Here is a 26,203-nt window from a genome sequence, read left to right as displayed (position 1 = left end):
TTCGGCTCCAGGGCCGCTGGGTGGCAGCACGGAGCGCCGGGTCGGAGCGCTCTGCTGGGTGTCATTCCAGAGAGGACGCTCCGGATGGGGTGGAGCAACGCACAAAACTGAGGTCGGTCACATACGGAACGGCTCTGAGCAAAAGCAAACCTTAGTCTCCTCCCAAGATTACAAGATGCTGGCAGGCAACGCAACTGTGTGAGGAGGTTGTTTCCCTCAGTTTCCTTTATAGGATGAAACTTTTCTCTTGACCTAACTGTAGGCTCACGTGCAGTTCTACGAAGTCATCCAGAGACCCCGGTACCTTCCCCCGGGCTCCCCCACGGCAGCATCTTCCCAAGTCACAGCACGAGTCCCGTGGATGTGACACCGTGGAGCCACGTGGGCCGCCCGTGACCTCCAGGTCCTCCCCACCCCCCTCCCTCCTCAGCACCCGGCCAGCGGCCTTCCCCCATCTCTGATCTGTCTTCACGAACTGCACGGAAGTGGAGTGGCACAGCTCCTGACCTTGGGGACTGGCTTTTCGAGTGAGCACAGCTCTCCGGCGACTCACGGACCCGCAGTTCAAAGCTGGGTGGCCGCCCTGGCGTGGAGGGCCGTGGCTGGCTGAACTACGCGCCTGAGGAAGGCCATCTGGGCGGTCTGGGCCGATGGGAGCACATCTGTTGTCACGCTCACGCGTCAGTTTCCGCGTGAACACGGGTCTTCACTTCTCCAGCGCACGTCGAGGGGCGCAGGTCTTCCGTGCAGGTGATGCCCCCAGAGCTGGGACTGTTTACGGGGTCTCTGGCCCCTCCCCTGCTCTCCCATGAGAAGCCTGTCCCTTAACTGGGACAGCTGCCTCCAAAACAAGCCTCTGTGGTGAGCTTTCACGTTACAGCGAAAGAAGTTACGCTGCTGACTAGCTTGTTCTCAACAAACAGAACGAAAAGTCGTTTTAAACTGTGATTCTTGCTTCGGATGCAAAGCGTCTAAGACAGGCTCGCACGGTTTCACACTCACAAACACCATCCCAGCAGAGAGCCTAGAGCGCGGGCAGAAGTGCCAGGCAGCACGACTGTGCACAGATAAAAACACCAACAAGTGTCTCACGTATGCCAACTGTCAGTAAAATGAAAGAAAAAGGACCCATCACAAGCTCTCGGTGAACAGAGGCTAAGTCAGACGAAGTACGTGGCGGGCATTTGGGGCCTTACCGTCAGCATGAGGAAGGTGAAAGCGGAGATTCCCAGGATGAGGATCTCCTTGTTTCCCTTGCTCTCCGCGTGCAGCTTCCGGCAGTACGGCCCCACGAGGTAGGTCCTCACGACAAGACAGAAGAGGAGAACGGCAGCAAGCGAGAAGAGGACCTGCCCGACCAGGCCCAGGACCCGCAGGATCTCCATGGCGACGCTGGGAAAGAGACGGAGACGCCTGATTCTCCTCAGAATACGCGAAGTCTAACGACATGACCTTCCATTCCTTTTTAACATTACAAAATAAATGACCCAAATCGCAGACATTTTCATTTCTAAATGTTAGAATAAAATCCATCAAACATTAACCTCAGAAATTAAGTTACTTGAATCGAATACAGAAGCTGAATTGTGTTGCAATTAATACTTTGGAGTAAGTACATTTTATAGGATGCAGTGACTCGTGACTGACAGCTTATGTGTCTCCATCGATGACAGATGACAAAAGTCCTCACTAGGAATTAACCTCCATTTGAAATTCTTCGTAAGGAAACAGTCGCTCTGTAACACGACACGGCAGGCTCCCCACCAAAGCATGGCTGGGGGATGCCAGCGACTTTCAGAAAAGCCTTCCCTTACCCCAAGCCATAACTCTGAATTTTCTGTTATTTAGTCATGGAGAAAAGGGCTCTGCACGAAGCCCTTTTTAGAATATGCTATTCAGATCTCAATACATTGTTAAGATCTCCACCTAATGACTTTCACAAGTCAGGCACTATTGTGTATCTGTCGTGTTTATGGTAACATACATATTTTTTAACCCCAATTCCCCATCACATTTAGGAAACCCTTCAGTCCAAAATTCTGGTTTAAAAGCTCCTGATGGAAGAATATAAATCAGGTGGCTAAGAGAGGATTCGCCCCTGCAGCCAGGCCTAGACCAGCAGCCCAGACACGTCCCAGGGTGTGTGTGATGCCTTGGGGCATCAGAGCAGTCTCTGTGAATATCCCTTCGGCTAAGGCTCAGGATGACAGCCCAGGGGAGAAGCCGGGGTCTGTGGCCTCGGCAGGAAGAGAAACCTGCTCGAAGTCTCAGCCAGGCCCCCAGAGCCCAGCAGCTGACGCCGAACTCCTCACCCACCGCCCGCGACCCGGACCCGGGCCTCAGGGCCGGCACCAGGCACCCCTTCCCCAGCTGCCCTCTTCTCCCTGTACCCCAGTGACCCCTGACTCATCCCATTCAGTTGGCTGCAGAGGCCAAAGCAACACGTGGGGATGCTGTCTGATGCCCGTGACCCGAGGGCCGGGGCCACGTCTCCTGGGCTGGACCCGGGAATGGGTCGTCCAGGCTCAGCCACACTGGGGGCGGCCTGTGGGGGAGCTCGTGCACCGTCCACGTCCACCCTTGACAGACGGCCCCGCCCAACAGGGAGAGGCGTCCCGGACTTCCTTCCGTGGGGGGGGCAGGGGGCGGGGTGTTCTCCCACCAGCTTGTTGCTGAGTTCGCTGCTCCCGGCGCTCACCTATCTGTAACCTGCGTTAGTCTCACTTTTCTCATTGATTTGTTGATCTTCGTGAAATGAGAAACTTAACCCTCTGTCCTAAAATCAACTATACTTTGATTTTAAACAATAAGACAGGACGTGTACACACATCTCTTTCCCATGTGTCTTTGGCCTGCTTACCTAATGTGTTCCTGTACATGTATGTGCACGTATACATGTGTGCACACATGTATGTGTGTATATGTATGTGTGCAGGTCTGTGTGTATCCATGGATGTGCGCGGGTGGATGTGTGTTTGTGTGTACATGGACATGTGCGTGTATTTAAACATTCAAAGTATGAAACTTTAGTGACACTGATCACATTTCTTGTCCTTTATGGCTTCTGGAATTTGTGTTCTGCTTGAACATCTTCAATATTCAGTAATACATTCATCCATACTTTCTTCTAGAACTTTCATGGTTTTGCAAGATTTTAATTCTAGTAATTTGAATTACTTTATTTTTTTTATCATAGTCCCTGTGTTCTGTTCTTTACCTGTGACATATTTGGAGGGAAGAAGATAATCTTTTCCTTTAGGAAAGATCGAGATGAATTCTGAATAAAGCTGAATTAAGAGGCAAAGCCTATATCAACATTATTATTGATTTTATTTAATATTTTTTACTATGAATTTTCCCTGGTTATCAAAATTGGAAAAGAGGTTTTTCCCAAATTATACAGAAAAGTAAATAAACAGTAAAATTACCGTAATCTACTCCTCTACTACTAGAAAAATCCTGAACACTCTGTAATACACATTTCTAGCCTCCATCTTCTCCTTTATGTAGTTAAAATAACATTGTGTGTAATTTTTAACAGCTTTATTAATACGTCTCATTTCACACAATTCACCCGTTTAAAGTATATAATTTAACGGCTTCTAGTCACAAAGTTGTGCCACCACGACAGTCTCAGAACGTATTTCATCCTTGAGAGAAACCCTGCGCCCCTTACACTCACTCCCCAAGCCCAGCCCCCGGCACCACCAACCTGCTGTCTTCTGCCTGTTCTGGACGTTTCATGTAAACAGAATCGCTTGTGGGAACCACAAGCCACGGTGTGGCCTTTGGCGTCTGTCCTCAGGGCTCATCCGCGCTGTAGTGTGTGTCAGCGCGTCATTCCTTTTTACGGCTGAATAACATTTCACTGTGTGTTTTATTTATCTGTCCATTAGCTAATGGATATTTGAGTTGTGTCCACGTCTTAGCTGTTATGACTAATGCTGCCATGAACATTCACGCACAAGATTTTTTCTACTGTGGTAAAATATTCGTAACGTAAAATTTACCACCTTCCCCATTGGTGTGTAACGCATGGCCCGAGGGGCATTCACGGGGCTGTGCCGCCTCCGCCCCCACAAAGGTGACATCTGTGACCGGTGTTCCCATTCCTGTGGGGTGCACACCCCGGAGCAGAAGGGCTGAGCCATGTGGCGGCTCCATGTTTCTCCTTCTGAGAAACACTATATGTGGTCTTGACTCTGTTTGACAACCTAACACAATGTAGGGCACTTTTCCACGTCATTAAAATTCTCGGTAAACATGGCTTCTCATGACGAAACGGGAATGAAGTCAACAGGACCAGTACCAGTACTGGATGAATTTTTAAATTAGGAAGATAAAAAGAAAAGCTTTCCAAGTCTTCTGCCTGAGCCGTACCTGTCTACCTGGCAGGGGGCCTGGTTCCCAGGTGATACCCGTCGTTCCCAGGGGGCCCGGACACTCTTGGCCGCGGTTCGGATTCTGCCTGGGAGAGGGAGTTCCCGTCTCTCCCGGGAAGGACTGACCGCACGTCCCAAACAGAACTCAAACGACTTTCGGCTAAAGTTACAAATCCTTTTTCTGTCTAAATGTTTGTTCAGTTACTTACCCTGAAAATCTGTAGCCAGAAGGACTAATGCGACAAAGCGTTGCTTTTCTGACAGTTAAAGACCTTTGGATCAAAGAAAAATGACAGACAAAGGGCCTTCCTGACAAACGGCCTTTAACAGCTGCATATACGAGGGGCGTGTTAGGTGCCTTACGAGTCTCTCCTGTCGACAGCCAGCACACTGTCCAGGTTCCACCTTGTTCCCATCCTACAGGTGAGAACACAGCCTGCAGGGCTGGCAGATGGAGAGCTGGGGCTCCAGGGTGGCCACACACCAGGGCCAGAGCCTTCACCTCTGGGAATCTCAGTTAAAAACCATTCCCTCCTTCTACTTTCCCCGCCAGGCTGAGCTTCCTGAGAGCAGAGAAGAGATCTTGATCACTTTGGATTGCTGAAACTTAATACCATATCTGGCAAAAGGCAAATACTAAAAATACAAAACACTTCCACCCCGCCGGTCAGCAGTGAGGCAGGCTGTCCACGGCCCCCAGACGGGGTTCAGCAGGAAGAGGAACACACCCCCCCAACCACGCCTCAACATGGGGCTGCTGGCTTTAAAAAATAATTAAAGGATCCAGAGACTCATATTATCAGATATAAAATGTCCAGGATCTGGAAATCACTCAGCACACCAAGAATCAGGAAAACCACAACTTGAATAAGACTCCAACATCAAGACCCGTCCTCATTAGGATTATCTGACAAAGATTTTAAAGCGGTCCTCGTAAAAATGATTCAAAAGCACTTAAAAAATTCTCTTGAAACAAGTGAAAAAATAGAAAATCTCAGCAAGAAACAGAAGTTATAAAAAGAAGAATCAAATGGAAATTATGCTACTAAACAACATAATAACCTGAGCAAAAATCTTGCTGGATGGGCTGAATAGTAGAGAAATGACAGAGGATGGGACCCGTGGACGTGAGGACAAACGGACAGAATTTACCCAGTCTGAACAACAGGCAGAAAACAGACCAAAAAAGAAGCGTCTCAGAGACCCGTGGGACAACAGAAGAGCCACGTTTGCATCACTGGGGTCCCAGGAGGAGGGGGCAAGCGGGACTGAAAAGAAAACACCTGAGGAAACAATGGCCGAAACTCCTAAACTAGGACGAGACAAGAGACACAGAGCTGGGCCTCCCTGGTGGCGCAGTGGTTGAGAGTCCGCCTGCCGATGCAGGGGACGCGGGTTCGTGCCCCGATCCCGGAGGATCCCACGTGCCGCGGAGCGGCTGGGCCCGCGAGCCATGGCCGCGGGGCCTGTGTGTCCGGAGCCTGTGCTCCGCAACGGGAGAGGCCACAGCAGTGAGAGGCCCGCGTACAGAAAAAAAAAAAAAAAAAAAAAAAAAAAAAAGAGACACAGAGCTGCAGCTTCAAGAAGATGAACGAACGCCATACAGAACAAGCCCAAAGGTATCATGGGCCGGAGGTGTGTGTGCCCCCAGAGTCATCTGGAGGTGGGGCCGGTGCTGGAACCAATGGCCTTTATAAGAGAGACCGGAGGGCTCTGCAGCCTCTCCACCTCCCCTACCGTGGAGACACAGGAGAAGACAGCTGCCTGAGAGGGCACCAGCACCCTAATCCCCGGCGCCCCACCGGGACTAAACGTCTGCTGTGTAAGCTGCCGCATCTGTGGTGTCTGCTGTAGAGCCCGAACTAAGACACCAAGACACAGCGTCATTAAATTTCTGAAAACTAAAGGCAAAGTCTTGAAAGCAGCCAGAGAGGAGCCATGCGTTACTTGTGGAGAAACACAGATCTGAATGACAGCCGGTTTCTCACTGAAGCCATCGGAGGCCAGGGAGAAGCAGCACAGCATTGCCAGGCACTGGAAGAAAGAAACGTCCGCTGCGGACTGATGGCCGGTGGCCACGTCCTCCAGCGGGAAGGGAGATAAGACTCTCAGATAAGGAAACCGAGAGAACCTGCTGTCGGCAGCAGACTAACCATGAAAGAATGACCAGAGCCCTCTAACAGAAAGGAAACAGAGCAGAAGAAACCTTGCACTTGAGAAGGAAAGGAAGGTCAGTATTTCAATAAACAAATGACCTGAAGCCAGAAAAACAGACCGTGAACTGAAGTACGGCAGCAACCCTACCTGGCGTGTGCGCCGGCTCCCGCCTGGATGAGCGTGGGCAGGACAGCGATGAACAGTCCCAGCTGCACGTCCTGCGTCACCAGCATCCCCAGCAGCACCGCGCCGTAGTCGATGTCGCCTGCTTGGGGAGAAGTCACTAAGAGCGCGTGGACTCAAGTCGCTTAACCTCAACACACGCTCAGAACACGCGGCCACCTACCTTCCTTGTCACTGCGGGTGCTGCCCACAAGGAACTTGGACACCAGGGGTGTGCTCGACAAGGACAGGCAGGTGGAGATAAAGACGCTCTGGGTGGGTCTGATCTGTAGAAGGTGGCCCCAGACCAAGCCGAAGGCCACCATGAGCAGAGTCATGTAGCAGGGCCCCTGCAGGGAGATCTTCCACACCTGGGAGAGAGCACAGGGGCGTGCACACACCTCAGTGCCCACGGCCCCGCAGAGCACGTGCACACCCGCCCAGGAACCGGCTGGCCCCGCAGCAAACACACCAGCGCAACACCATGAAAAGCGGGGGCGGTCACACACGGTCACGGAGCGCTGGACGTGGTTAGGGACGAAGCACGCCCTCCACCCTCTCCGCGTCGTGCACTGCCATCCTCAGAACGCAGCTGGAGCTGGGGACACCCTGCCCCCTCTTCCAGCGGAAACAGGACACACCTGAGCGGCCCAGGTGATTCACGAATAAACGACAGTCGAGGGCGCAAGCATCCTCAGTGACAAGGCCCGGGAAGGATCTCGCAGACTCGGGCGGCTCTGAACTGTCTCTAATCAGGCCTCTAGGAGATTTCACAGAAGACAGAGAGGGGCCTGCCAGCAACTGCTGATACTTCAAAACCCTACCAAGTAACTTCCCACCGTGACAGGGTCACACGGGTAGCCCACAGGCAGGAGGGCCACCGGTACCTCAGGCTGCGCTAAAGCTGTCAGTCATTTATCGCTGAGAAATAAAAGAAAAATAAACGTGGACTTCTCGTGTAGTTACCAATGGATATAAACTTTCTGCACGCCGAGCCCACGGGCCTGCCTACGAAGGGGCGCGATGCGCTCCTGGTGCAGGTCAAGGGTCAGGGCCGCCAGGCGGGGAGCAGCCAGGCTCGGTGGTGCCAGGGACATCGGAGCTAGGGGACATTAGAGACCCCAGCTCGCCCCAGACCCAAAGGCACCCAGTAGGGGCCGGTCCCCGCCCAAGCCCCTGCCCTGACTGACAACACACACCTGCTCCCACGAGCCCCGCCTCAGGCTGCACCCCTGGCACAAGATCCCCAAAGCCTCACAGAAACAGAGCACACTGACGAGGGCACGCAAACATCCCGGTGAATGACGTTACTGTCTTATTTAACCCTGAGCGCCACAGTGCTGGGGAAGACAGTTATGAGACTCTGGACCCAGAGGACACCTGGATCCTCCCAAACCCTCAGAGCCCAGACGAGGACGCGCCAGCTGAGAGGGCTGCGCCAGGGACGCGGGGGGACCAGACCCTGCCCCTCCTCACCCCTCACCGCGAGGTAACCCCGCTGCTGGCTGTGAACGTCAGAACGCACGTGAATACCGAGGGGTCCAGGCTGCGCATTCACAGGGCTGCCCGGGAAGACCCTCCCACTCCCAAGAGACCCCACAGGTCCTCGCCAGGCCCCTCTGGCCCAGCCACAACACACATCTCAACGGAATTAACAGGAAGAATTTGGCCACTTCCCTTAGGACCCAGAGAAGTGGGCAATTTTCTTTATACTTTGGATTCAAAAATTAACACATGGAGGTGATTGTGCCAGAAGGATGAAAAAGATACCAGAACTGACTCAGGACGCTGTATGAGGAGGAAGGCTGACAGGAAGTGAGGCGTCAGTGGATGGACAAATGGAGCTTTAACAGAAAAAAAGGGGGAGGGACTTCCCTGATGGCGCAGTGGTTAGGAATCCGCCTGCCAGTGCAGGGGACACAGGTTTGAGCACTGGTCCGGGAAGATCCCACACGCCATGGAGCAACTAAGCCCATGCGCCACAACTACTGAGCCTGCGCTCTAGAGCCCTCAAGCCACAACTACTGAGCCCGCGTGCCACAACTACTGAGCCCGCGCGCCACAACTACTGAGCCCGCGTGCCACAACTACTGAGCCTGCGCTCTAGAGCCCACAAGCCACAACTACTGAGCCCATGTGCCACAACTGAGCCCGCGCGCCACAACTACTGAGCCCACGCACCTAGAGCAAATGCTCCGCAACAAGAGAAGCCACTGCAATGAGAAGCCCGCGCACCACAACAGAGTAGCCCCTGCTCACTGCAACTAGAGAAAGCGCGCGCACAGCAACGAAGACCCAACGCAGCCAAAAATAAAAATAAATAAATAAATTTATTTAAAAACAAGAAGAAAGAAAAAAAGGAGGAACTGGGGAAAGGGGTGGGCATGGCCGGGCACAGCTGCTCCCTGATGGCAGCGCAGGCTCAGGCCGAGCTTACTTCCCTTCCTGTAGGAAGCATGCTGGTGGTCAGAGAGGACTTGGAAAGCAGCATCCACGGTGGTTTGGCACATTATTTCCTGTGCTTCTGGGCTCCTTCTGTGTCGCCACAGTCACACTATATGCTCACTTTTTTCTTCTGAAGTTCAGCATTTAACATTTTCTTCTTTGTTATTGCGCGTTCTTATAATACTTTTAATGGCTACATAATACTCCATCCAGCAGCTACACCACAGCTTAAACTTTAGACACTCAGGTTGCTTTGGATCTTTTATAGAAATGCTACAATGAGGAGCTGAGTACCTTGTAGGGGCTAATTTTAAAAAACAAAAACCAAAACTTGGGCTTGACTCTTCCCTTTGCCTAGAAACCCAGGAGCAGAACCACCGATGAAAGGATGTGAACCTGGCAAGGCTCCTGAATCAAACTGCTGGACTGCTCCCCAGAAGGGGCACGAGCTGTCACTCTCATCCACCTGGTGCGAGGGCGCCCAGTGACCACCCGCAGAGTCACTGAGACCCCTGCTGACTCGACACTGGTGTCCTAGTTAAGCTGGTGGGCAAAACGGGGCCTGGACGGAGCCGCCCCTTCCTGTAACCAGCAGCTTCCCTGTCATTCCCCACACACCCCCATCTGCTTTCTCATCAGCTTTTTCCTCTTCTGTGACCTGTTCAAACACAAAGGAGCCTTTCATGAATTCACTTCCAACCTAACTCCGTTTCCATTCTCGAATATTCTGGCTTTCAAAGTAATCATTCTAAAAGTTAACAAATTTAGGAGGAACTGTTGCTTCCACTACTTTAACATTTATTCATACATATGGCCCTAAATACCATTAACCTTTCAGATATTTTCATCTTACAGTGACATAGCAATAATCAAAATTTACCACTTATTTAGGAAAACGAGGAGATTTTCCCCCAGAGTAACACACTGAACGTTCCACCCCTATGATATTTCAGCCTCTACCAGCGTTGGACCCTCTTGGAGGGACTCAAACATCAGTAAGTTTGGACACAGCACTTCTCAGACCTGGTTTGGAATTAGCCACTGAAAGCTAATTCCATTGATTCACTGAATTTTCACTCTTTTTTTTTTTTTAACATTTTATCTTCTGGAGTTTATGTTCCAAAAATAGCATCAAACTACAACACCGTATTCTACCCTAAACAGACCTAATCTGCTGGGCAAGTCTCCAACAAATGTGGATGGTGATGGCAGGGCATGTTAATCTCAGTGGGGCGACGACACAGGCACACTGGTGGACTCACCTTTCTCAGCTTCTCTGGGGAAAATTCTAAGCCAACGAGGAAGAGAGTAAAGAACACGCCAAATTCTCCTAACGTCTCCACCTGCACAACTGACTGAAAAACAAGAAAGTTTTAAAACCGTAAAACTTAACATATTTAAGATATCACGTGTACTTCACAGAATCATCTTGTCCTAACATACTCAGTGGGATGCCACCAAAAAGCCCACTATTTAAAAAAACAAACAAACAAACAATGATCTGAATTTCCTCTGTATCTGAGATACACTGAACTTCCTGATGGTAGTGACTTCTTTCCTTTTTCTTGATTAGCCGGAGGAATAATTTTATTTATTTTCTAGGAAATAGCTCATGAATTCACCCGCTTTCAAGTTCATTAATTGCCACTGTTACTTCCATTACTTCCTTCCATTAGCTTCCTTTGGGGACGGGCAGGCATTAAACCTCAGTTTAACACTTATCTAACAGGAGTGCTTTACTTCCCTTGGGTCTGGGTGAGACTGAGTGTGGGATTTTCTCCTGGACCCCATGTGGCCACTCCCCACAGGTCCTGACGTACAGTGCCCCTCATTTGCTATTTACCGTCAACGTTCCTGCACTATAGTAGACAGTTCATACCAGTACATTTGGTACTACTTATATTATTTACAATTGAGGTTTGCATTATGGCCACTAACTTTTTGATTTTTTCAATGTTCCCTGAACACGTGAAAACGGAGTCCAGGCCTTCGTGTGTCGGTGTGCCCCCCAGGCCCCACCGTGCACCTCCTCTGTCTCCTGGCTGTGAACACCACTGATTTGCCCTCTTTCTATCAGCACATTTCCTCCTTTCACTCTCAACCTTTTACTCACTATTTTTATTCAATCTCGTTTGTTGTACTTTTTTTCCTGACACCATCTGCAAACATGTATCTTCATAGAGAAGTTTGTTCCACATATATTTGCTATAAAACAACATGTTTGCTCTCAATTCTTTTATGTCTTCTGCTTTTTATGCTTCCTTACTGCTACTATTTTTTTCCCTTTTGAAAATTAGGCTGCAACCTGACTTCAAAGTAACACACTTAAACCTATACTTGTTGACTTAGAAAATGAAAGCCTGTTACTCCCTACGAGGAAAAGATAAATACTGAAGTACAGTTATATACAGTTAGACTCTCTCTGTTAACCACTCCCACTTCTGGCTAGTATGACCTTGGATTTTTATTTTGGTAATTTTATCTTGGTATTTTTGTTCGTTTGTTTGGGGTTTTGTTTTTGATTTTGTTTTTTGTTTTTGGCCACACCATGTGGCATGCAGATCTAGTTCCCCGACCAGGGATGGAACCTGGGCCCCCTGCATTGGGAGCGCAGAGTCGTAACCACTGGACCACCAGGGAAGTCCTGATCTTGGTATTTTTATCTACTGTAATTATATTATTTTTCCATGGTATACATAATTTATTAAGAAATACAATATTCATAGTATCCAGTTGGATCTACTACCTAGTTATTTAGCCTTAATTCTTTGCTTATGAGCTATCTTTGCTGTTAAGTAAAAAGGAAAAGGAAGATACATTTGTGTTTTCCAGGGTTTGTAAATGTTCTGGAAACGGAGGGATGGGACAAGGTCAGGCAAAGATTTTTCACCTACAGCTTTTTATACTGTTTCAATCACATAAAAACTACCTATTCAAAAAGCTGAGAGAAAATCATAATTCACAATGTTCTTTTCAGCACTGTTTACAATAGACAGGACATGGAAGCAACCTAAGTGTCCATCGACAGATGAATGGATAAAGAAGATCTGGCATATATATACAATGGAATATTACTCAGCCATAAAAAGAAATGAAATTGTGTTATTTGTAGTGAGATGGATGGACCTAGAGTCTGTCATACAGAGTGAAGTAAGTCAGAAAGAGAAAAACAAATATCATATGCTAACACATATATATGGAATCTAAAAAAAACGGTTCTGAAGAACCTAGGGGCAGGAGAGGAATAAAGACGCAGACGTAGAGAATGGACGTGAGGACACGGGGAGGGGGAAGGGTAAGCTGGGACGAAGTGAGAGAGTGGCATGGACATATATACACTACCAAACGTAAAATAGATAGCTAGTGGGAAGCAGCCGCATAGCACAGGGAGATCAGCTCGGTGCTTTGTGACCACCTAGAGGGGTGGGATAGGGAGGGTGGCAGGCAGACGCAAGAGGGAGGGGCTATGGGGATATATGTATATGTATAGCTGATTCACTTTGTTATACAGCAGCAACTAACACACCATTTTAAAGCAATTATACTCCAATAAAGATGTTAAAAAAAAAAGTTGAATTAAAACCAGGCTTCCCAGAGGCCACCCTGCTGGGTGGTGGCTACACTCATCCTCCTCACCAAGGTCCAGGCTCTCAGCCTGCAGCATCCAGGTACTTCCCACCTGGCAAAACAGTCTGCTGTGAGGATCAGTCAGTGTGAAGGCCGCCTCGACCCCCGTGTGTTGTCCAGTGGGGGGAACCCTCAGGACCCTCCAGACCCGGTGCAGGTGGGCTAAGCCGAGGAGGGGATGAGGCTGCAGGTGGAGCCCCCGCTTCACCGACTCCCATTCTACCCAAAGGGGAGCGTCAGGCAGGGCGGGGCACACCGTGGCCCCTTCCCACACCCTGCACTCCAGGTTCCTCTGGGGTGGGACCAGGACACCTCTACGTGGCATTCTCTTTCCCTTTGTCCACATTGCGTTTTCTTGTCAAGGACCCAGCTTGAAGCCCACAAGGCTTGGGACTCTTTCCTCACTGTCAAAAGCACCACCAACACAGGACAATGCTCCCCTCAACCTGCTCAGCAAACAGCCTTCAGCAAGAGCAGCCTCAGCACCCACATCCTCCCAGGCCTCCAGACACCCACAGCCAGGCTGGGCCACTGCTCACTACTTTACCAGCTTCTCAGGGTGTTAAGCGTGGGTTTTTGTTTTTTTTAATTTTTATTTATTTTCTCGCTGCATTGGGTCTTCATTGCTGCGCGCGGGCTTTCTCTAGTTGCGGCGAGCAGGGGCTACTCTTTGTTGCGGTGCGTGGGCTCAGTAGTTGTGACTCGTGGGCTCTAGAGTGCAGGCTCAGTAGTTGTGGCGCACGGGCTTAGTTGCTCTGCAGCACGTAGGATCTTCCCGGACCAGGGCTCGAACCCGTGTCCCCTGCCTTGATAGGTGGATTCTTAACCACTGCACCACCAGAGAAGTCCCAAGCATGTTTTAAAAATACATTTAATCCAGGATTTTTAGTTCCTTTCAGTGTCCAAATAATCCAGTCCATAATATTACTGCAAACAGAATCTTTAAAACTAATATAATTTTAAAGACACAAAGAGGACCATTTTGTCTGGTCAAGCTGCTCACTCATTAATGAACAAAATGACTTTCTTACGCTTTAGAGATTCCTCAGGAAACTTTAAAAGACATCTTGTTTGATGTGATTTATAAGAAACTGCTACCTTCATTAATTCAAGTTCAGCAGACACTGAACAGTTCAGTTTTGTTCTTACCTTAATACTGTTGAGTCCGGAGGGCCCCAGAAGCACGCCGCAGATGATGTAACCAAACATGGTCGGCAGTCCTATCGCGGTGCAGAGCCAGCCGCACGGTAAGGACAACATCCCTATGGCGACGATGTCCTAAAAGAAGGATAAACAGACAAGAAACACACGTAAGGTAACAGGCAGCAAGAGAAAGGAGAAGGCAGGGTGGGACGGTACCCTGACCTCACTGAGGGGGAAGAAAGGCAAGTGAGGGAGCCGAGGGAGGGTTCTGGGAGGTGAGGCTCGCTCCTCAGCGTCTAACGATTACAACCGTGTGTCTGTTTCGCGTAGAGCCCGTAACAGTCCTCTGAGAACTGTGAGCACGAGGACTCCCCTCAGGGCTCGAGTCCGGGAACCCTTCCCCACTGTGTTCCCATGGCACGAAGACGATCTAGCCTTCATGGTATTAACCGGTCCAGAAGAGACTCGTGGATGGTGCCAAGGCTGCTGGCCCGAGGGTGGCGAGGAACGGGGTACTCACGTGGCCTCAAGACGCCGCCCCAGAAGCTACGCTACGTACAAAGGGGAAGGGGGGCGACTGCGCAGTGGAGGCCCTGCCCCTCGCAAAGGGCACGAAGTCGCGTTCTCAGACTCAGCCCCTCCCAGTCCCCACCTGGTCAAAACCAAGGAAGGCCACACACGTGCTGTCTTTTACCTCTCGATTCAAGACAGCAGTTCAGGGATCAGCCCCTCACACGGGACAAGCCCGTGGGGACCGCTTATCTATCTGCCCCTTGGCTGTCTGTCCTGGCAGCACCTTGAAGACTGAGTTCTTTGCCTCGGTCTCTTCTCCTGAACAGATGCCAGCGTCAGGGAGTTTAGCTGGAGACCCAGCGACTGATGTGGACCCTGCGCAGGCTGCACCCCGTCACTCGCACACCTGTCACTCACACGGGCCAAGTCCAAACAGTGATCCCGAACCACAACCCTGCTGACCTCAAGGCAAGAATTCCACGTCCTCCCACTAGACCGGCTCCCTCCAAGGGTGCAGGTGTGCACCTCAGGCCGCCCGGGGCGCCAGCCAGCCGGCGCCGGAGAAGGCGGCCGCGCCCCACGTCGACACAGGCCACACGTGAAACCACAGCCAAGCCCTCCCTGCCCCTTGAGAAGGAGCTATTCTAGCGAAGGCAGGTTTTAGGCCGTGGACGTGGGTGCCAGGCGGAGGCGCAAGCTACCTTTATGAGGTGGGGGTCTGCCCGCGGGATGGTGGCGTCCCTGGGCTTGGTGAGGATGTACTGGTTATTCTGCGAGTCGATGAGCATGCTCAGGCCCAGGTCCTCCTCCACCTCCCGGTTCGTGAGGTTCTGCTTGGAGCTGGCCTCGTCCTCTTCCACCCGCAGAACTGCCTCAAAGTTGACCCCTCTGACCTGTAACAATGACCAGTGTTGTGTCACTACAACGAATCAGACGTGTTTAAGTTCAAGGTCAAATGTTAGAGAGTAAGTCCCGCACAGAAGAACGACAGGAAGGTTTTCAGCATTCTGTCAGGCGTGACGGAAGACCAATAAATTAGAAAATTCAAAGAAGTTTTCCAGTTGAAAAGTGACTTAAGGATGGAAGTGCTCAGGATCTCTACTACTTCCAAACACCTACTCTACCTGATTCAGGGCGCGGCACTGTGATCTGCAACAAGAAACACACATTTGGTCTTAGACCCCTTTCCCGCTCACAGCCCCGAACCCGCGGGACTTCCTGAGCGATCAAGAGCGACGCAAACATCTTGTCCTACATTTGGTCTTTTGGCCTCAGCTCCTGAAATCGCTCCAGAGCAGCAGAGGTGAAAGGAGTGTGCTGTCCTTCATAATAAGCCCCTTGCGACCTCACCTGCCCCCGGGTGAGTGAGGGGTGGCGGAGAGCCCCCGGGTACCCACGGGAGGGGCTGGTCACCAGAGGAGCCGGGCACGTGACGAGGGCTGAACTTGCAGCTCCACCACGGCCTCTGCGAGGGCAGAGGGACTGAAGGCCGAGTTTGTCAGGAGCCTAAATCACGAAGCCTCCGTGAAGACCCTTCAGGCACGAGCTCCCGAGAGCTCCCAGGCTACTGAACGTGTGGGGGTGTCTGGGGGAGGCCGCCGTCCCCCACGCCCTGCCCTGTACCTCCTCCAACTGAGCTGTGTCCTTCGTGCTGACCTGCCAACCTAGCAAACGGACTGAGCTCTGTGGGCAGCGCAGCAAACGTGCTGGCATCTGGAGTGGGGGCCGCCTTGGGCTGGGCCTGTCCCCACAGGGTCTGCGCCAGCCCCATGGGGCCGGTGCCAGGCTGAACTGAACCACAGGACGCGGCTGGCATCCCAGAGGACCGGGGGAGGGCCAGTGTGGAAGAGCCCGGAGTCGTGGAGGGCAGGGTACCTGGTGAGCGGGGTAAAGGCAAGGACACTCTTCCCCAGGCGCACGGCCCTCACACACCCAGAGCCTCCCCCGCCCCGGGGTCACTGAGGGCCCCACTCCTCTTCCCTCTCCAGCTTTGCTCTGGTTTGCGGTCATTACCTAACCCTTTCCTGAGTCCGTCCCAGGACTCACAGTCTGACATGCTGCTTGGGACCCAAAGGTGGTTTCCTGTAAGGAGCGAGCCTCTCCCCAGGCAGATCTGCACCGAAACGTGGCCGTCCAGGGCCAGCTTCCTGAGACCGGAGCCAAGGCCGGGGAAACACATGAGCTGCTGGGGGCGGGGCCGTCGGGGATGGGGGTGCTGACCAAACACGGGGCGGGGCGGGAATCAGAGGAAACCGGGCACGTCTTCAGGGCCACACAAGTTACTTGCTACAGCACACAAGTGCTTAAGCCTCATCTTCATTTTCAGCCTGCCCTACCGTACACCGCAAACAATTCCAAGTGCACATCCTCTCAGTGGCTCGGCAGGCGGAGAGGACCTTGCCGTGGATGCTACTCACCGACTTGTTGTCATCGAACGCGCGCTCCTCCGTCTCCTTCTCCAGACGGTCGGCCGCCCTCCTCACATCCTCGAGAATTTCATCCAGGAGGGATAAACTTTTGTTCCGATGCTGCACGCTTTTAAGAGCTTCAACCTGATGTTTTTCTGCTGCCAGGAGTTCCACATATTCCGCCTCTTCCTATTCATTTGTAAGAAATGAAGAGTGGTGTTTATTACGAAGGAAACCTGGATGACCTGCCCACACCGCGAACGTGGCAGGGGAGGCCGGGTGCACCAGGGCACTCAAACTTCTCAGAGCAAACCCTGCAGGAAGGCTACTTACACACACATGAATGTAACACACAACCGTAAAGAGACGCTCAAGGTCCTCTCTTCACACGAAAACCACCCGCTGACCCTGATGCTGTTCCAGCCACGGTGCCTACTGCATGTGGAAGCCCAGCTGTGGCACTTGATTATTTAGCTAGACATTTCTAAGCGGAATACACAGTCGAATTCCAAGTTACCAAGGGGAGATGTTCCAGGAGAAGCTGACAGCATTACTTACTTGCACAGGTGATGCGTGGTGCTGGGAACAGAGTTTAACACATGTACGGCACACAACCGTACTCAAGCCTGAGGGATCGCAAATGAAATCCCTACCACTTGCTCACGCTTGAGGCGGAGTGGGCGCCGAGCGGAGGGCGGCCCCAGGCACAGGCTCGGCCGTTTTGCGGCCTCTACTCAGCGCCCCCAGCGCCTGAACCGCCTCAGACCCGTGAGGCCAGAACCAGCAGAGAGCAGGCGTGCGGGGTCAGTGCCACTCAAACTCGTGTTTGTTCTCTGTTCTACCGTAAAACTACCACAAACCGACACCCCTGCGACTCCCTCTTTAACGCCAAGGAGTTTAATGTCCCACCCGTGCGAAGGACCTGGTGAGGCGGTGATCCCGCTCGGAGGGGGCGGTCTGTTTCCAACAACAGGCAGGATGCCCGAGTCCAGGGGGCTACTGACTCCATCACCATATTCCTACCCAAACTACCACACTTGGGTAAAACAAAGTTTAATAATTTGTATCTTCTTTACTTTTTAAGCTGTATAATATTGCCATAGCCTTTCCATGAAGACGAAATGATACTTCGTATACTTAAAGTGCCTGGCACATAACAGATGGCTTAAATGATAGCTTTAAAATGTTATATAACTATCACAGCTGACGTAATAATAGTTTCTTCTCATCATTTTAAAAGTATCCTTCAGGGGCTTCCCTGGTGGCGCAGTGGTTAAGAATCCACCTGCCAATGCAGGAGACACGGGTTCGAGCCCTGGTCTGGGAAGATCCCACATACCGTGGAGCATCTAAGCCCGTGCGCCACAGCTACTGAGGCTGTGCTCTAGAGCCGGCAAGCCACAACTACTGAGCCCATGCACCGCATCTACTAAAGCCTGTGCCCCTAGAGCCCGTGCTCCACAACAAGAGAAGCCACTGCAACGAGAAGCCCGCGCACCACAATTAGAGAAAGCCTGCGCACAGCAACAAAGACCCAACGCAGCCAAAAGACAAAAATAAATAAATTTATTTTAAAAATAATAAAAATTAAAAATAAAATAAAAGTATCCTTCATCAAAATCCTTAATTCAAATGTATACGTTTGTTTAAAACTACCTTTAATATTTTTGTTTTCAGCATGTGGGCCTTGAAGAAAGTCTGCCTTCACGCTAAAAGTAATTCTTATCAGAAGCTCAAAACCTGGACAGCAATTACAATGGGCTTATTTCCACGTCAGTTCACTGGGTGAACATGAGTAACTCTTTTCAGTACCCAGGGATTTCCACCATGGAGAAAGCATGAGAGACCCCTAGAAGTGCTCAAATGTGGCTCTGCTAAGTGACTGTGCAAAGGGACCGGCTCTCCTGCACCTGCTGAGCCAGACCGGAGGCCCTGGGCGGCTCCCACCTGCCGAGCCGCCCTCCGCTGGCGCACCCCGCCCCCGCCCTGGGCCCACCTTGATGGCTGCCTTCCGCAGGGCCTCCAGGCGCTGCCTGCTGCTCTCCTTCACGTTGACCACGTCCCTGTAGTCGCCCTGCAGGGCTCTCTGGAGTCCGTGGATGGCCTGGAAGACTGAGTTTTCACTTTCATTCAGCTCTTTCTGGAAAATTTCAAACATGTGCACCTGAAACAGCTTCTCTTCGTCCGAAAGGCTGGCGTCTTTTTCCACTGCTCTGACTGCACTTTTCAGTTTGTTAAGAACCACAGCCTTCTGGTGAAGAAGCCCGGAGAGCTTTCTGCAACCGTCCAGGACCCACTGTCTCCTCTGGGTGACGGCCGCCCCTTGGCCCCGGCGCAACTCGATGGCGTGTCTCACCACTTCTTCGTGCTCCACGCCGCTGGCCAGCAGGTGAAGGAACAGGAGCCACACCCAGAGGTGGCTTTTCCCCGGCACCTTCATGATCCGATTTTAGGGACAGGGCAAGGCAGTCCAAAGATCCCTGCTAAGTCGGGCTTGCATTTGAGATATGCATTTTCAGCTGAAAGAGAGATGTATTGACACATATAGTTGAATGATGACTCACTGCTATTGAGATTAAAGTTTTAAATAATTACTAAAAACTATCACTTTTCCGAGGAAAATGTTATTTTTCGTAGATCAACATCTGAACTATCTGCTGCACTTAGATTACAATCAAATACTGAATTTAAAGTACGGTGCCTGATGAAGAGCTGAGATTAAAGATTACATCTGAATTTTTTTTTTTTTTTTTTTGTGGTACGCGGGCCTCTCACTGTTGTGGCCTCTCCCGTTGCGGAGCACAGGCTCCGGACGCGCAGGCTCAGCGGCCATGGCTCACGGGCCCAGCCGCTCCGCAGCATGTGGGATCTTCCCGGACCGGGGCATGAACCCGTGTCCCCTGCATCGGCAGGCGGACTCTCAACCACTGCGCCACCAGGGAAGCCCAATTACATCTGAATTTAAAAGCAATTTTTTAAAGTGAAACCCGGCCTCATATATCTACTAAATCTACCATGTGCAAAAGACAAAAACCAATTCCATTTAAGAGGGTCCACATATCAAAGGCCGGGAAACACCACCTGCTTCCCCCATCACAGACGAGGGGCCCTGGAACCAGGTCCGAGGGGCTGGGAAATGGAGCCGAACTGCTATGAGCTGGCTGGGCCGTACCGTCTGCTTTCCTGAGTCACCCGGAATGCCGTCAGATTTCCAATGTCGGTCTACCTTTACGTGCTAACGAGAGGTCAAGGAGAGAACAGAAATTGCGCACTACAACCACACTCAAACACTGTCTATCGTGCAGATCCAGGCTCCTCCTCTTCGCCCTTACGGAAGACTTCCAGCAGTGCCCGTGGGCTCATCCTGCCGGCGGGGCGCAGACAGGACCCCGGCCCAGTAGCGGGGGGAGCTGCAGCTGTGTCGCCCAGAGGAGGGCTGACTGAGGCGCAGGTGGAGGCGGGGTCAGCAGGGTCACCAAGAAAGAATGACCTCGGAGGCAGGAAGATAGAGAACAAAGACGGAAGAGGTGACAAATGCAGGAGAGCCCAGTAAGACGCGCCCTGAAATACACACACTGAGCCTGGCAACTAGGCCCAAGTCCTTATGCCAAAAAGAAAAGAAAACAAAACAAAACCCACCGTTTCCAAGGAATCAGGTTATTCTAGAATGTATATATTTTCATTTCACTGGTAATCCCAATTCTAATGAGTTTAATCTGGTTTCCCAGGTAAAGCAGATTAGCAAAAATAAGTGTGTGCACTTCTGGAGGTAGAATCCTGACCAAACCAAGGAACGACAGCCAACAGAAAGTGGACCCCGACAGAGCTTACAAAGACATATGTGGGGATGCAGCAAAGAGCAGCAGCTGGCGGTGTGGGGGGGCGACCGCTCCATGCACCTCAGCAGACCCTGAAGAGGTGACCGCTGAGGCCAGGAGAGCCACCCGTGTTCAGAATGACAACCAGAAGTCACCCATGAAAGACTGCACACTGGCTCACCATTCTGGGTAAAAAGTCAGGAAACTGTCCGATTTCAATACTTGTTTAGATACTCTGGGTCCCAGCCTCTCCTGGAGGATCCACGGATGCAGGACAGCACGCTTCCTAATGAGGTGGGAGAATCGAGTAGGGCTGAGTTACTGAGTTCACTGGCACAGTTTTTTGTTGTTTTTTCTTTGCGGTACGTGGGCCTCTCACTGTTGTGGCCTCTCCCATTGCGGAGCACAGGCTCTGGACGCGCAGGCTCAGAGGCCATGGCTCACGGGCCCAGCCGCTCCGCAGCATGTGGGATCTTCCCGGACCGGGGCACGAACCCGCGTCCCCTGCATTGGCAGGCAGATTCGCAACCACTGCGCCACCAGGGAAGCCCTGGCACAGTTTTAATACAACCTTAAGTAAACGTTACCACCTTAAGCAAACAAACCACCGATCAGTCACACAGACAGCCGGCAATATCGCTGATCTGTTATTTTATTGACTCAACTGCTAAGCTCCTACTGTTGCAGGGGAAAGAAAGAATTCAAGCACTACTTCAGACGTGCACACATTTAATATTCTTCAGAACCGAGACACAAATTTCAGGCGCTCTGTTAACTGCACAGACCTAGACACACACATTTTCTCCAAAAGATCTCAGAAAGTGATTCTTCTACAGATTTCAAACTTCAGGAAAATAAACTGCTGCACAGCTGGTATGTAACACCCCTCCGTCCATTGCGGGCCCCTCCCCCGGACAAGTTCCTGAAGTTAGCTATCCCTATCCCCAAAACACCGAAGACAGCTATTCACTTTTATGAAAAACCTCTGAGAATTTTAGTGGTAGTCATACTAATATTTCCACTGAAAAGAGCTTTTACCATGAACATGAAGCTATTTACAGACCTTAAGACATGAACCACTCCTTTTTCATAAACATCTCATTTTACCTTCAAACTCGGCTACCAAATCCTAGAGACTACTAAACTGTAACATTTTTTTCAGTAAATAGTGTTATTTTGTTATTGTTATTTTTAATTATTAAAAAAACACTCTGGATTTGTTGTGGTTTTATAACGAATTCTTAAAATTTCCACATCTTGAACGACTGACGCAGTAACCCGGGTGACCTCAAGGCCGAAGAGAGCCTGCCACGCTCACGCATGATGCCATTTACACAACTTCTTTTCTTTCTTCTTTTTTTTGGCTGCGAGGCTTGTGGGATCTCAGTTCCCAGACCAGGGACTGAACCTGGGCCCTGGCAGTGAAAGTTCAGAATCCTAACCACTAGGCCACCAGGAACTCCCTACACAACTTTCTTAAAATGACAAACTGCAGAGACGGGGAAGGGACAGTGGGGGTCAGGGCCCAGGGAAGGGGGAGGCGACGGCTGTGTACGTAACAAGGCAGCAGGAGGGACCCTGTGGGGTGGACGTGTTCTGTGCCCTGACAGTGGTGGTGGCCACACACGTGTGCACGTGTGACAGAATCACACAGATCTACACACAGAGTGTGTGCATGTGCCCTGGTGCATCCGGATCGGGCAGTGGGCTGTATCTCTCCCAGCTCCTGCTTATGATAGTTTTGCAGGAGCTCCCACTGGGGACACTGGGTGAAGGGTCTATAGGATTTCTCTGTATTTTCTGAATTTATCGAGTTTTTAAAAAATTATTGGAGTATAATTGCTTTACAATGTTGTGTTACTTTCTGCTGCACAATGAAGTGAATCAGCTATATGTATACCTATATCCCCCCTACCTTGGACCTACCTCCCACCCCCGCCATCCCATCCTTCTCGGTCATCACAGAGCACCGCGCTGAGCTTCCTGCGCTTTATAGCAGGTTCCCACTAGCTATCTATTTCATACATGGTAGTGTATTTATGTCAAACCTAATCTCCCAATTCGTCCCACCCTCCCCTTCCCCCACTGTGTCCACATGTCTGTTCTCTACGTCTACATCTCTATTCCTGCCCTGCAAATAGGTTCATCTGTACCATTTTACTAGATTCCACATATATGCATTAATATACGATATTTGTTTTTCTCTTTCTGGCTTACTTCACTCTGTATGACAGACTCTAGGTCCATCCACATCTCTAAAAATGACCCAATTTCGCTCCTTTTTATGGCTGAGTAATATTCCATTGTATATATGTGCCACATCTTCTTTATCCATTCCCATGTCCTGGCTATTGCAAATAGTGCTCCAATGAATATTGTGGTACATGACTTTTTTTTTTTTTTTTTTTTTTTGCGGTACATGGGCCTCTCACTGTTGTGGCCTCTCCCATTGTGGAGCACAGGCTCTGGACGCACAGGCTCAGCGGCCATGGCTCACGGGCCCGGCTGCTCCACGGCATGTGGGATCTTCCCGGACCGGGGCACAAACCCATGTCCCCTGCATTGGCAGGTGGACTCTCAACCACTGCGCCACCAGGGAAGCCCTATTATGGTTTTCTCAGGGTATAGGCCCAGTAGTGGGATTGCTGGGTCATATGGTAGCTCTATTTTTAGTTTTTTAAGGAACCTCCATACTGTTCTCCACAGTGGCTGTATCAATTTACATTCCCAGCAACAGTGCAAGAGGGTTCCCTTTTCTCCACACCCTCTCCAGCATTTATTGTTTCTAGATTTTTTGATGATGGCCATTCTGACCAGTGTGAGGTGATACCTCATTGTAGTTCTGATTTGCATTTCTCTAATGATTAGTGATGTTGAGCATCTTTTCATGTGCCTCTTGGCCATTTGTATGTCTTCTTTGGTGAAATGTCTATTTAGGTCTTCTGCCCATTTTTTAATTGGGTTGTTTGTTTTTTTGATATTGACCTCCATGAGCTCTTTGTATATTTTGGAGTTTAATCCTTTGTTCGTTGCTTCATTTGCAAATATTTTCTCCCATTCTGAGGGTTGTCTTTCCATCTTGTTTATGGTTTGCTGTGCAAAAGCTTTTAAGTTTCATTAGGTCCCATTTGTTTATTCTTGTTTTTATTTTCATTACTCTAGAAGGTGGGTCAAAAAAGATCTTGCTGTGGTTTATGTCAGAGTGTTTTTCCTATGTCTTCCTCTAAGAGTTTTATAGTGTCCAGTCTTAACATTTAGCTCTTTAATCCATTTTGAGTTTATTTTTCTGTATGGTGTTAGGTAGTGTTCTAATTTCATTCTTTCACAAGTAGCTGTCCAGTTTTCCCAGCACCACTTATTGGAGAGGCTGTCTTTCTCCACTGTATGTTCTTGCCTTAGATTAGATGATCACATGTGCGTGGGTTTATCTCTAGGCTTTCTATCCTGTACCATTAATCTATATTTCTGTTTTTGTGCCAATACCACACTGTCCTGATTACTGTAGTATAGTCTGAAGTCAGCGAGCCTGATTCCTCCAGCTCCATTTTCTTCTCAAGATTGATTTGGCTATTTGGGGTCTTTTGTGTTTCCATACGAATTGTAAAATTTTTTGTTGTAATTCTATAAAGAATGCCATTGGTAATTTGACAGGGATTTCATTGAATCTGTAGATTGCTTTGGGTAGCATAGTCATTTGCACAATAATGATTGTATATTTCTCCATCTGTTTATGTCATCTTTGATTTCTTTCATCAGTGTTTTATAATTTTCTGAGTACAAGTCTTTCGCCTCCATAGGCAGTCTTATTCCTAGGTATTTTATTCTTTTTGTTGCAATGGTAAATGGGATTGTTTCCTTAATTTCTCTTTCTGATTTTTCATTGTTAGTGTATAGGAATGCCAGAGATTTCTGTGCATTAATTTTGTATCCTGCAACCTTACCAAATTCATTGATAAGTTCTAGTAGTTTTCTGGTGGCATCTTTAGGCTTTTCTATGCATATTCTATAGGATTTCTCTGTATTATTTTTTAAAACTTTATGTGACTCTATAATCATCTCAAAATAAAGTTTTTAAAACTCTACATAAGTGCTTCCTGTTTCCCACTACACCCCTATTGTGTGTAATGTGCACCGTTTACACTGCAGAGCATGGCAAACATGCCTGTGACATTTTAATATTTTAAAGTAGGAAACGCCCTAAAACCAAAGGTTTTCAGGATGACTCAACTAAAGTGAAACCCAAGGTTACTTTTCATTTAGTGCGATAGCAAAAATCAATACTTTGAGCACAAACCTTCCCTCCTAAAACTTTCTATTTATGCATATTCCAATGTTAATTAAAATATAACTCCCCAACTTTGTCAAATTTCTAGCAGGTTTTGCTTGTTTTTATAAAGGCAGAACAGGAATCCCAAAACTAACTTTAAAATCGATGAGATTATTTGATTAAGAAAAAAAATTGTAATAAATGATTCAGAATAAAAAGGCATATGGGTTCATTATTAAGTCTACTCAAAAACAAAGAAACTTCCAATAATTTTACATAAAAAGTCCAAGATCTGGGGCTTCTCTGGTGGCGCAGTGGTTAAGAATCTGCCTGCCAATGCAGGGGACACAGGTTTGAGCCCTGGCCCAGGAAGATTCCACATGCTGAGGAGCAACTAAGCCCATAAGCCACAACTACTGAAGCCCACACACCTAGAGCCCATGCTCCACAGCAAGAGAAGCCACTGCAATGAGAAGCCCGCGCACCACAACGAAGAGTAGCCCCCGCTCACCGCAACTAGAGAAAGCTCGTGCACAGCAGCACAGCAGCGAAGACTCAACACAGCCAAAAATAAAAAAAAAATTAAAAAAAAAAAAAGTCCAAGACCAGGTTTTTTCAGAGCAAAGTCACCAGTTTAAGATTTCTCTCTCGCCTCCACTCTGAGTTCTATCGAGACTGCAGGGTGTGCAGCACTCTCCTGGGACACCCGCTGCTGGACCACAGAGCTCTAGACCATTGCTGGAGGCCCTCTGGAGAATGGGGGGCGGGGAGGCAGCGCCCCTGTTTTTCCACTTTACACACTGGGCTAAAATAAAATGCGAGAACCTGGCAGCCCTGCCCCCCAGCCTCCTGCCCACTTGTAGCCAGAGGCCCCTCCATCTCTCTTCCTCAGGACCTTCCAGACCCACCACCTCAGATTTAGCAGATCCAACTGCTTAAATTCAGTCTGGTTTATTGACAGCAGCCTCTGTCTGTGGGCAGAGGTCATCAGGACCAGGTGGGACACAGCTCCCGGGACAGCCCACCCTAGGGGCCAGCTGTCTACCCAGCTGAACCCAGACCCTAAAGGGGGGAGGGGGGCTGACCTGGTATGGGAGCTCTAGGCAGGAACTCCAGAGCGAGCTGCTTGGATGGGGCAGGATCAGGATTAGCAGGTGCAGGACCTCTGGAAAAAGGAAAGCAGGAGGGTTGTTTATAGTATCTCTTCCTGATGCCACCAGAACTTCCAGGCCGGGCACAAAACGGGCAACAAAGGGGGGAACTTGTGGAAAGATCCAAGGA

The 26,203-nt window shown here is 49.9% G+C and overlaps 1 protein-coding gene across 5 annotated transcripts in view; it reads right to left on the bottom strand.

Moving 5' to 3' along the window:
- The window catches only part of TMCO3 (transmembrane and coiled-coil domains 3), a 31,694-nt gene that overhangs the window by 3,802 nt on the left and 1,689 nt on the right, over window positions 1–26,203 (bottom strand). For 2 of the 5 annotated variants that reach the window (XM_060080062.1, XM_060080061.1), the window contains 10 exons: window positions 26,008–26,087; window positions 20,837–20,941; window positions 18,834–19,356; window positions 16,847–17,026; window positions 15,131–15,322; window positions 13,923–14,051; window positions 10,409–10,501; window positions 6,886–7,072; window positions 6,687–6,807; window positions 1,197–1,392 (listed from right to left, as the gene is read on the bottom strand). In XM_060080062.1, the coding sequence (XP_059936045.1) occupies window positions 1,197–1,392; window positions 6,687–6,807; window positions 6,886–7,072; window positions 10,409–10,501; window positions 13,923–14,051; window positions 15,131–15,322; window positions 16,847–17,026; window positions 18,834–19,277 (1,542 nt within the window). In that variant the 5' untranslated portion in view covers window positions 19,278–19,356; window positions 20,837–20,941; window positions 26,008–26,087. The remainder of the gene's footprint in view (window positions 1–1,196; window positions 1,393–6,686; window positions 6,808–6,885; window positions 7,073–10,408; window positions 10,502–13,922; window positions 14,052–15,130; window positions 15,323–16,846; window positions 17,027–18,833; window positions 19,357–20,836; window positions 20,942–26,007; window positions 26,088–26,203) is intronic. The other 3 variants (XM_060080066.1, XM_060080063.1, XM_060080065.1) reach the window with 3 other exon arrangements.

Source organism: Mesoplodon densirostris, chromosome 17, assembly GCF_025265405.1.
Source record: "Mesoplodon densirostris isolate mMesDen1 chromosome 17, mMesDen1 primary haplotype, whole genome shotgun sequence".
Classification (NCBI taxonomy): Eukaryota; Metazoa; Chordata; class Mammalia; order Artiodactyla; family Ziphiidae; genus Mesoplodon; species Mesoplodon densirostris.
Note: the sequence above shows the minus strand (reverse complement) of the source record. Positions and strands in the feature narration are given on the sequence as shown.